At 28.8% G+C, this 12,807-nt stretch overlaps 1 protein-coding gene across 1 annotated transcript; it reads left to right on the top strand.

Moving 5' to 3' along the window:
• Positions 1 to 3,007: 3,007 nt before the first annotated feature.
• Positions 3,008 to 10,032, top strand: Jhbp2 (Juvenile hormone binding protein 2). The gene is made up of 5 exons (XM_065498085.1): positions 3,008 to 3,181; positions 3,299 to 3,420; positions 9,117 to 9,250; positions 9,379 to 9,531; positions 9,616 to 10,032. The coding sequence occupies exons 1-5, from the start codon at positions 3,008 to 3,010 to the stop codon at positions 9,768 to 9,770; spliced, it is 738 nt and encodes a 245-aa protein (XP_065354157.1). The 3' UTR covers positions 9,771 to 10,032.
• Positions 10,033 to 12,807: the final 2,775 nt, after the last annotated feature.

Here is a 12,807-nt window from a genome sequence, read left to right as displayed (position 1 = left end):
CCCATATATTTCTTAAATACTTACTAAGTATTTGTACTATCACACGGTAAATAACGTCGCAGTAGGCTCTTTTCTAAAAAAAAACTCAGATTTCAGTAGGCACTTTTATGAAAAAACTCAGTTTTGGAACACATTTTCCCCGTTTGTTATTTAAAAATAAAAGATGTCAAAAATTATAATTCCATGGATTTAAGGACATTTGAGTCTATATTGGTTCTAAATTTTGTTATGATATCTTTAACTGTTAACATTTATTATTTTCAAATACCGAAATTTCTAAAACGGGGAAAATGTGTTCCAAAAACTGAGTTTTTTCATAAAAGTGCCTACTGTGACGTTATTTACCGTATGATACTAAGTATTTAAGAAACATATGGGGTTATACAAATATGAAGCTGTTTCGTGGATCTGTGCTTTGCTTTTTATAATTATACCCTTCACCCTTGAGAAGGGTATATATAAGTTTGTCATTCCATTTGTAATTTCTACATTTTTCATTACCGACCCTATTAAGTCGATTAAGCCATGTCCGTCTGTCTGTCTGTCTGTCTGTCTGTTGAAATCAATTTTCTGAAGACCCCAGATATCTTCGGGATCCAAATCTTCAATAATTCTGTCAGACATGCTTTCGAGAAGTTTGCTATTTAAAATCAGCAAAATCCGTCCATAAATAACGGAGATATGAGCAAAAAACCGGGAAAACCTCGATTTTTGACATATTTTTGATCTATATATGGATTACTAAGTCATTAATATAGACAATATGGATATCTAATGATAATAGATATTTCAAAGTCCATTGCAACGATGTAGATAAGGCTATAGTAAGATGGACCTACAATGGGTCAAAATCGGGAAAAATATTTTTTGACCTGAATTTTTTTTTCAACAAAAAAATTTTTTTTCCAAAAAAAAAAAAAAATTTTTAAATAAAATTAAAAAACAATTTCGAAAACAAAAATTTTGAAAAACAATTAAAAAAAAATTTTTTTTACCTAAAAATATTTAAAAAAATTTATTTTAAAGTCGGTGAAGGGTATATAAGATTCGGCACAGCCGAATATAGCTCTCTTACTTGTTTTTTACTCAAACCGAAATTTTTTTTTAAAAATTGAACAAGTTTGGATAGGTCTGGCAGGTGATATGTCCGCTTAAGTGAGCCAAATTTTTCTATACACGCTTTAGAATTAAGATATCTTTCCAGATCATATACAAATTCTACATAGTCCCGAAGAAAATTTGTTTCTACAAAAGAAAAAATATATTGGCTTTTTTGGGAAAAAACGTAAAAAATACGTAAATGGATTTTTGGCGATTTTTTAAAAAAAAATTTTACCCAATAGTTCCCAAGATACCGAATTATTTCCCAAAAAAAAGTTTCTAAACCACTGCGCATTGTAAAACAAACCAAGGGTTATTTCCAGGGGACTAACAAAATCAAATTTCAAATTTTGAAAATTTCGTTGAGGAAAATTTAAAATCATTAAAATTTGTTCTTAGCAGTTGTATTAAATATACATACACATTTACTTAAGAAAATTAATTTAGATTAGTCTTGACATTTACTTCTTGCTCTAGAAACTAAGCTTCAGATGATTAAATATGTTCCGTAAGCGGATAATGTCGTTGAAGTTGTTTCAAATTAAACTTTAAAACATTTTATTAAAGGTGGATATTAACCCCCATATGCATAAACAGTTTATAAATTTATCAAAGGTTTATAAAACAAATTTTGTATTTAATGAACAAATGATCTAAATTGGGCAACATTTTTTTCGGCTCATATAAGACCCAATGGCATTAAGAGGTTAATTTTAATTGTTTTCATCAAATTGCAATTTCATCAAATGCCGCCAATTAATACATAATAATATTTCGCAGTCTTTCAATGAAAAATCCATAATTTAAACAAAAAATTCATGTTTGACCCCAGAGGATAAAAAGTTAGATTTAGAAATAAATAGTAGTTACCGAAATTCCCAGAGTTCCAGGTTATACAAAAGTTTGTAATTCCGTTTATAATTTTTACAAAATCTACTTGTGAAACCTTACAGCATAAACAGTCAGATTCAAAATTTAGTGTCCAACACATCTATTAAGCTAAATATTTTAATTAAAGAGATAGAAATATATAAGTTTGAATAAACTTAAAATTTAATTTAGAGTTTAATCCTTTATTATTTTAAAAAAACTTTGAAAATTAAAATTATTTCGTGAAAAATTTATAGGAAAAGGAAAAAAGTAACTAAAATCAACAGTCAAAAATTAGTATACAGTTGATGGCTAACGCTCTATTTTATATTACCAAAATCCCAAAATAAAAAGTTAATATTTTGTTGGTCCTCCATTCAGCTTAAATACGTCCACCAGTCACCTATTCATGGAGTTTACAAGAGGTTCAGTTATATCTTTAATAATTTGACCCAATTTTTCCCTTAAAGCCGTTCTCAGCTCGTTCTTCGTTTTCTAATACTCCGGTCTAAAATTTCCCACAGGTTCTATATCGGGTTAAGGTCTGGAGATTTCGGATGTGAATTTAACTACTTAGGCACGCTATACAATAGCCACTCCTTAAAAATTCTGGCTCTGTGATTTGGGTCATTGTCTTGCAGAAAGAACCATGCAGTTAGAATATCTAAATTTTCAGCAATTACTTTCAAATTGTCCTTTAAAATTTGTAAGCAGTCTCGGCTGTTCATTGTACTTTCAATGAATACAAGATTGCTAGGTCTAGCAGCTGACATACAGCTAATAATAAGTACAGTTATCGCTAAAATATCCTTTACTTCGTTCTTCATTGCCAGAAGACGTTTTTGTAACGTATGGCGCTAAATACATGGAACACACGACAAAATAATTTCTGTTTTCTGGTTTGTTAACAAAAATGTCAATAATTTAGAAAAATGTAATCACCATTAAAATTTAGCTATTAAAGATAACAAACATGTTATAATCAAGTATCTTCACTGCCAAATATAATTGGTTTTACGAGTTTGAATTTATATTAATGAGTTTTATTGCATTAATTGTTCCAATAACTATTTACATATTTCAAATTTCAGCTTACTATATACAACAGTGTCCGGGCGATGAACAATTTATAAACGAATGTTTACGTGACAGTGGCAATAAATTGGTGCATTATCTGAGACAAGGTATACCCGAATTAGAAATTTATGAGGTGCGTATTCCGAATATAAAACGTGTGAAACGTTGTTTATTTATAAACGAACTGTTTATTGTTCGATTATTTGTTTTTTTTTTTGTAATTTTAATGGTTGAACATTTCCAAATTTAGATTGAACCTGTTGATATTGATGAAATTGGCATTGTATTGGGCAGCGGACCTGATGGCTATCGTGCTGTATTCCGCAACATACAGGCATTTGGTGTTAGTAATATAACGGTGACAAATGTGCGGTGAGTATGAAAATATGATTATTTTCAATATGGACATTATTATTACTAGGGGGCGGATTTATATGCAAATGCATGTTTTTTCTGGAACGTCCAAATACAATGCAGACTAATTATCTATCCGAATCGCACATTTTGCAGCAAAATGGCATCGATTTGTTAGTGCATATTTTTGCATATTTTATTGATAATGCATATTCTGTTATATTTTACTTCAAAATGCATATTTATATGCATATTATGCCAATCTTTAATAAAAATATAATTTTTTGTGGTTAATGGGAAATACTATATTGTTTCGACAAACAAATTTTTGTCGAATTTTTTATAGAAATAGCAGTACATGTTATCGACTAACTTCTTTCGACATGGAGAAACTGGCATTAAGTTCTTCATTTCTCTATCAGTAATTGAAAATTATCATTTCAAAACATTTTTGTTCAAAAAAGTTTATTTTTTTTAAGTATCACAAATTCATTAAATGTATCGAAAAACATTCATATTTGTTTTCATTGCAATTTCGATTTATAAGAGATTTCGTTATCGAAAGATTTTGTAACTTCACATATACAGTTACCGTTCCTGACAGTCATTTCCAAGCAGTTCTACGAGACTGTCGTAAACTAGTGATTTTGGATAACTTAGAAACAAATGCACTACACAATTAACGTTTAAAGTCCCTACACTATAGATTACATAGAGACACTTAAGTGACAAATGTCTTTATGCTAGATTACATGGGATGTATAAAGTAACCAATTGACTTCTCTCTGCATTACAAATAGTACGTCAAATGACCCAAAATATATAAATTGGAGTCAGCCAAGTGACCAGATATTATTAACAATTTCCGTCTATAAGGGCTACATTTACTAATTCCTTAATTGCTGGGTTATTACGAGGTTGGATGCTGCTTTACAGTACGATCAACATATTGATGATTTTAAAAAGAAAGTCAGAATATAGGAGCTCTAATGATTATGGCTTTAAACAATTATTCATACCAAGATATTACAATTAATATATCCATCGCTTTTTCAGAAGAAAAATTATTTTAAAAACAGTTGTAGAACTTTAATTGTTTAATTCCTGGTATAATTTAAAGAGTTCTAACTACTGGCAACAGTGTTGTGTATTTTTTGGACATTTCGAAATCCATACTTAATTATTTTATGTTTCTGCACAAAAATATAAGGGCATATTTTTTAAAATTTTAGGTCATATTTTGATTTTTTTGAAGCATATTTTAGGCGCATATTTTCCAATAATAAATGCATGAAAATCCGCCCCCTAATTATTACACTATTTGTATTTCAGAAATTTCCCATTGAATTTCCTAAATTTCTAATTGAATTTTCGAAATTTTTAATTGAATTTCCGAAATTTCTAATTGATTTTCAGAATTTTCCAATTGTATTTCTAAAGTTTTTAATAGAATTAGTCTGCTTTTAAACAGGGCAAGTTTACTTGAAGCAAGTCTCTTCGATTCCCTTTTAAACTTGCTCGTCTGTTTGCACACAGCAAGTCTGTGTGCAATTTTATAAGTCAAAACCTAATAGACGCCATAGTGAAAATGAGAAAACAAAAGAGAATTGAAGAGACTTACCAGTACAAACAACTGTGCTTGTTTCTTTCTCCTATAAACTCAGACTTGCGACAAGAAAACTTGCCCTGTGTAAAAGCAGACTTGCAAATTAAAATTTTTGAAATTCAAATACAAAATTCTGAAATTCAATTCGAAATTTCTGAAATACATTTGGAAACTTGGGAAAGGTTTTATTTATTTTAATTGCCTGTTTCCGTAAATTGGAACGAACAGTAAAGTAATAAATTTTTTTATTTTATTATAATTTTTGCTTTGGTTTGGAAAGTTCCTCATAGCTCTGCTTATAATATTCTTATTCAAGTGTTTTATAAACTAATGATGACAATTATAAAATTGCCAATTGCATTGTTTTCACTACAAAACCATTTACCTAATGATCTCTAATAATAAACTTTGAGCTTTTCTTTGTTAATTTCAAATCCTCTGAAAACAAATTACCATGATATTTAGATTTTATTTTTGTTAAATTATCAAATTAATTGAAATAAACAAAATAAATTTTATTAAATAATATTAATTCAAATAGAAATCTTGCCAAATCATTCTATTACGCCTATTTGTCTATCTGTTAGTCCGTCTACGATATGTATTTTTTGTACTTGTCTTTAGCTGTCACTTGCTGTCATTGAAGTTTCTATTATTTTCTTTTGTAAATGACTTGGTAATTTCAGTAGCTGTCTAAATAAATATTTATTAAATCAACTAGTTTTTGTTCTTAACCTTGATATCATTTAAGCTTCTTAAATAAAAATTGCATAAAATTATAATGAATATCAAAGCATGTGGAGTATGACAATACCAAGATTCGTGAAACAATTGTTGATCATAATTATTAATAGTTTCAATTACAACTTTAATATTTTATGATTTTTTTAACCTTGTTTGGAAATGGCCAACAAAACAAAACACAGAGAATTCAATTTATGGCAAAGAGGATGTACTGAGGTTAAAACAAAATCTTTCAAGTTTCTAGGTTAGATTTATTAACCATACGTAAATTTTTTGACACAAGCATACATATATAAAATATCATGGATTCCCAAAGTTTTATAAAGTATAAATATTTCCAACACGCTTGCAAATCTCTGCTTGGAAAAATCATTGTAAAAACGTTTCAAACGACACGTACTTACATGGCAAACTGTTTTCGGCATTATGTCCAATAGACCAAAAATACAAACCAAACCCACCAAACTTGTTACTTAAAACATAAAAAAATCAAATATACTCTTAAACGTTTCTAGTTATTGAATTTTTCTTACCGCAAGTTCGTAAACATTTTGGAGACAAAACAAAAAACCAACATAATTGCTGAACAATTTGCTTATAACATGACATAGAAAAAAAGCGTTAACTAGTTTGACCAACAGCTTGGCCATTTGTTGCAGATTTTTTTTGTTATCTTGAATAAATAAAATTGAAATCAGAACAGTAACAGAAATTACAGTAGCAATTACAAAATTGTTGTAATGTTAGAATTTAATACATAGTTGTACAATCAATTACATATATGTATGTACATAAAATTACATACACATGTCTGGTTTTATTTCCAAAATATGTTTATTCAGAGTTGAAATCGGCTGATATAACATAATATGCCCTACACCAAACATGCGTTTACACATGCAAGTAAAAGTTCGAAAAACTCAATACATACACACTTGTTCACTAATTCAATCAAACTTGCAGATCACTGTCAAGCGAATTTAGGTTGACAGTGATTTTCGTTACTTTCGAGCTAGTAAAGAGAAACACAGTTGCCCAATAAAAATGTTTAATATATACTAGTGAATGGTATGAAAAGCTAATAATCGATTATCGACTTTACGATCTACCATTTTCATTTCGATCGATCTGCATTTTTGGACACTATAGTAAATGACCCATTTACGCTATAATTACGGATTAGAATCATATTTCGTAAGAGTATTATAAGTCCTTTATAAACCGTAACGGCAAACATTTGACAACAATTTTATGGAAAAAATGTCGTAGCTCATTTTATACAAATTTCTTAAGCTTGAAAAAATTTCGCTTTCAAAAATGAGGTCCTCCGTGAATATTTTCCGCTGTCACCTGAAGATTAATATATTGTAAATTTTAATGAAACAAAAAACGTAGACAATACTAAGCATTCCGGAATTTTATTTCTATTTCGATTAATCGTTATCAAAAATCGATTTCAGCATAAAAATCGGAGTATATAATCAATCACAAAAAAATCGGTTTTAGACCCTGAAAATCTTCAATAACCATTACGAAAGATTTTTAATTTTTTGGTCTTTGATAACCATTTGATAACACCACCATAGTGATGTAGCGTATACTGCCCCAAGCACGAAGCCTATTGAATTTGGTTAGAATCGGTCTATTATTTCTCCTAGCCCCCATACGATTGTCCTATCTGAAAATAGATAATCTCTCATAAGTATCTTAGTTATATATGTAGATTAGAGTTCGTTTGTGATCAGGTCACTTCATTTGTTTTTCGGGTATCATCATTTTTCTGAAGGTTTTTGCGTACATAAAAATAATGGCGCCCTTTTTTTTGGAAAATTTTCACTCCTTGTAGTGGTTCAACGCACCTAAAGATGCGGATTGTGAGCACTGTACAAATATTTTTTTTATAGTTTTTTGGTTTTTTTTAACATACTAGGGTACAAACTGTATTTCACTGGGAATTTCCTGCTTGGGGATTTTAGAACAAATAGGCTAAACATTAAATCGGTTAAATTTGGCGGGCCTGTGAAGAACCAATAAATGTAAATCATGTTTATGTTCAAATAATCTCTGTATAACATCTTTAAGAAAATAATAAAAATTAAATAACGTCCATAAAGTCCACATTTGGTCCGGAACTGGTAAAAGAATAATATGAATGATTTTCAATACTTCATAGTATTTAAACCTGTTGCTCATTATGGAATCCCAGCTTTGGGATTTTAGAAAACTTAGCCCAAATTCAAAATTTCGATCAATAAAATAGGTTAAATTCGGGAAAGCCTAAGGTTGTTCTATTTTAGAACTATCTCTATTAAGATAACTTTCAAAATAAAAATATAATATGTTCCTTGATGAAGTTTGTTTCCAAATTATTTTGATCCCGACCCCTATGTGTATTGTGTCTTAATTTGTTCCTGAAAAAAGATAATTTACAGTATATAAAAGATAACTTACAAGAAATAGAGAAATATAGTATGGGTTTAAGAAAAAGTATAAAGCAAATACCGAAGGGAAAATCAGAGCTTTCAACTTTTTTTCTTTAAATTTTAAAAATCAAATGAATATTATTACTTCGTTATATTAATTCCTTAATGCTGCAAATGTATTGATTTCATTATTTTAAGAATTAATTCTTTACACAATTAATTTCTTGTTGAATAATTCAAGTTTTTTCTAATTTAAAGCCATTATAAAATAACTCTAAAAATGTATTGAATGATTTAATATTTCTTCAATTGAAATCTATTACAAAAAGGCTTTAGACACATTTTTCAATTAATTTCAAAGGCTGAATGAATTCTTTTATGAATTAATTCAACGATGAATGGATTCTATTTAAATAAAAGCCTTTGAATAAAGTAAACGAGTTAAAGAACGAACGAATCATTAAAGAACGAATTTCAGCTTCCTCCTCCTGACAGATTATACAGAAATAATTATAATGAAGTCCAATGCATCTGGCAAGTATCCCAAATCTGCAAAGTGATTTTTAAAAAAAATAAAAATTAATTGAAGGACTTGTTCAAATAAGTAGTAGTATTGTGAGTATTAATTATAATCGGAACCGATTATGGCCTATTGGCTAGGATGACTGACTGAATAAATAAAATAAAAATAAACTCTGAGAGCGATTCTGAGTTGATAGCTATATTACTCTGATAATTTGATATTAGTTCATACAAACCTTAACTTTCCTGTAATCTTAAGTAGGCATTCGAACACATATTTACTTACAAATCTCTAAGCCCCTCAAAGAACTAAATATACAAACTTACATAAGTACATATAATAATATATAAAAAAAAACTTATTTAAACCACATTTTTACGTCATTTTTATTGACTACTATCATTGGTTTTCATTGCAGCTCCGATTTGGAATCTTTACAATTTCAATTGACCTGCGAAATACCACGCATCAAGGTTAGAGCACAATATCGTTCAACTGGCGTTTTAATTTTGGTTAAAGCTTCTGGTGCCGGTGAATACTGGGGCGAATATGGTAAGAACAACTAAACAACAAAAAAAAAAAACAAAACAAGTTACAACATAATTTGAAAAACCAACATTCATTTAAACATAAGCTGATGAATGTATTTTTTTAAACGTTTTAATTTTATCTCATTTCAGAGGGCGTTAAAGCTAAAATTTACTTCAAGGCCCTGCCACATGAGGGACAAGATGGTCGCACTTACCTTACAGCCGATCAAGTGAAAATGGATTTCAATGTCAAGGACATACAAATGGGTGTCGATAATATTGCCAATGGCAATTCCGTAATACGTAAGTTTCAATTAAACTCAGAATTGTACTTGTGTTGATAATAAATACATAAATTTCAATTTTTATTATTATTGTCTTTTACAGAAGCTGCATTGAATCTTTTTATCAATTCGAATGCCCAAGAGTTGTTGAAGGAAATGAAACCGGCTTTGCGCACAAAACTCACATTGGTCATACGTAATTTTATGGATCGTCTGTTTGCGAAAATCCCCCTAGAAGAGTGGGTTAATCTTAATTAGTTTTAATTAAACATTTAGCGGGGGAAAACTATTTAAATAAATTACAATTTAAGCTTAAACTAAACTAGTTGTAGAATATACATATATTTCAAATACATATGAAATTCGCAGAAACTATAATTTTCCAATTTAAGTGAAGTTTTTATTTCAATTTTCTATAGCAATAAATTCATTATTATTAAGTATTTATGTTAATTTTTTTAATAAATAGCAATAGATATTATTAGTTTTATAAAAATTAAATAAAATTAAATTATAAACTTACTACTATACACGTATTAAATAATCAAGCGTCATGTTTAACCCTTTAATGAGCAATTAGTGAACGAGTCAGGGGTCAGGGGTCATTTCAATAATTTTAATTTATAAATATATTGTATTATGGATCACTATAGTCCGATATCCGTTTGTTTCTGTTGGTTCATATATGTTTTCCGAAGCCCCCAGATAACCTAAGGAAATGGTTATCTCAATATATGAGATTTAGCCTTGAAAAATTTAGTGAAATTAGTTAATTGGCTCAGTGTTTCTGTCTGTGTGGAAAAAATTGGTCCACAAATGGGCGATATACATATGTTTGAAAATTTGTAATATCCCGATCGAAATATTATCAGAAAAAAAATAACACTACTTTTTGTAGAAATTTAAAAAAAAAAATAAGAAATCAAGCCGAAAATGAACAAATCTATATAAGTAAATATCTAGATAAAGGTAATGTATAGCCAAGACTCTGGGTGTGCTCAAATTCCGTAGATGAATGGAACCGAATATCTTGCTGAACATATGCATCATGAAGTATTTTATAGGTATTGAGGTCGGTGATTTAAAATGAGAACCACAAAATTCAAAATGGGTGACAACATTTTTTAAAAGTCTGATCCAACTGAAATTTTATTTTAAGGGGTCTTAGAGTTACTAAATCTAAAACTGGTGTAAAATGTTGGTTTAAATTTGCATCTTAAAGTGTGTAGGAAGTTATTTACAGAAAATTATATCTCGAGTAGCGGAAATATGTTATTTATTGAGCACTTTGACCCTAAGTAGCGGACAGATAATTTATAGTGACTTTTAACTCCTTGTCTATAATGTAAATATGAAAGTGTAGAATGTCAATTTTCAATATCTATCGTGTAAATTAAATTGCATTCATGTTTTTCTTATGTTCAACTAAAAAATAATAAAAATTTAACAGGTTGTGTTGTCTCTTCCATATAAATAAACTTGAAACAAAACACTTCATATTAATAGTTTTTAGTAATTTTTTTTTTGTAATTGTGTTAATAAAACCCCTTAATGGTTTAAATTATTGTTTAATTTTTGCAATTAAAAAAAGTATATGGGAAATACCTACCAACACTTTTCTTCTGAAATTAGGATTTAGTGTTCTTTATCACCGATTTACAATTTCTTATTAATTTATTTGGAGTTTTTTAATCACCGATTTACAATTTCTTATTAATTTATTTATAATTGATTTTATTCTCAATATTATCTTCAGGCAAGTAATTATGATAATAAATCAATGCAAAATTCTAAAGTTAAAAAACATATGAATTCTTAAGCTAAAATTATTATATAGCTTAATTTAATATTTAAGTATTTACAATATTGGAACGTGATTAAATTAAATTGTTAATTATTTAAAAACTTAGTAGACAAAAAATCACATTGGACTTTGTTTTAGAACTAAAATATGAATTAAATTTGTATCGAAAATTACTTGTCTGCTAATAAAGCTATTTAATAGGTCACGTATGTATTTAATTAAATCCATCTAAACAATTAAAATTTTATACATTTTTGAAAGCATCTAAGAAAAAAGCTTTTATGTACTTCGAAAAAAGCGATTCTTATATGCAGTAGTGTAAAGGAATAAACGATCAATCATATCTGAGATATCTGGATTGTAAGTTCCACATTTTTCATTTGCAACCCCATAATATATATGGGGAATTTCATGTCAAGTGAACCAACTTTTGAAATCGATGTCTTCCGATCGGGATGAAATTTGCACCAAGGTTAGCTCTATTGGATAGTAACTCAGACACAATTTTTCAACAACATCGGTCGAGAACTCTCTGAGTTATAGGGGGTAAAATTTTGACAATTTGGTCAAACAGGGGTTTTTTCTTATCCATGTAACTTATTACCTATTGTTCTTAGCAAAATGTGTCCCAAATAGAATAGATAGCTATTTCTTCGATCTTTCGAAAAAAAATATTTAAAAAAAAAAATAAAAAATTTTTAATATTTTTTTTCCGAAATCAAAAACTTTTTTGACTTTTTTTTTAAATTTTTTCTCTTTTTTTTTTTTTTTTCTTAAAATAAAGTTTAGATATTTTCCTTGAACACCTACTTGGTCGCTTAGTGGGATGCGAGTGGGATATCTATCAAAATAAATATTTTGTAACTCAAAACATAAAATTTTTGACTTTTTTTGCTAAATCAAAAACTTTGTTGACTTTTTTTTTTCAAAATGGACCCTTTTTTAATCTTTTTTTTTAGGTCAAACAAAAGCTTAAGCTGGAGGTCCACACCACGCGTTTTACGCTTTCTCGCATTCTACGCGGCTGTCAAAAAAGTACAATCAATATATTTGTACGCTGCAAGTTACAAGTACAAAAGCGTAGAATGCCATGACGCGTAGAATGCTTAAAGTAGATCTACTTTCTACTTTTATAAGCGTCACAAGCGGCGCACGAACATGTCAGCTGATTTTGACAATTTATATTCTTTTTTTAATGTGTATTTTTCAATTTTAATAAATTAAAACAAGTTTAATGGTGAAAAAATAAATAAAAGCTGCAGAAAACGCGAAGTTTTTTTTAATAATAAAACAAAAAATTGACGCTTAAAAAGCATCGCATGTAACTTGAAGCGTAGAATGCGAAGAAGGTATGAAATGCACGCAACGCTTTGACGCGAAAACGCGTGGTGTGGACCTCCAGCTTTAGATATTATCCTTGAAGACCCTTTTGGTCGCTTAGTGGGATGCGAGTGGGATATCTATCAAAATAAATATTTTTTAACTCAAGAC

This window comes from Calliphora vicina, chromosome 1 (genome assembly GCF_958450345.1).
Source record: "Calliphora vicina chromosome 1, idCalVici1.1, whole genome shotgun sequence".
In the NCBI taxonomy this organism is placed as follows: Eukaryota; Metazoa; Arthropoda; class Insecta; order Diptera; family Calliphoridae; genus Calliphora; species Calliphora vicina.
The sequence above is the reverse complement of the archived record's forward strand: the minus strand, read 5'-3'. Positions and strand labels throughout refer to the sequence as shown.

What these genes read in the sequence shown, in the direction of transcription:
- Jhbp2 (XM_065498085.1), top strand. Translation starts at nt 3,008, where the DNA reads ATGAGTTTTATTGCATTAATTGTTCCAATAACTATTTACATATTTCAA. An exon ending in CCGAATTAGAAATTTATGAG is followed by an intron (nt 3,182 to 3,298) that starts GTGCGTATTCCG and finishes TTCCAAATTTAG; the next exon opens with ATTGAACCTGTTGATATTGA. An exon ending in CAATGGCAATTCCGTAATAC is followed by an intron (nt 9,532 to 9,615) that starts GTAAGTTTCAAT and finishes TGTCTTTTACAG; the next exon opens with AAGCTGCATTGAATCTTTTT.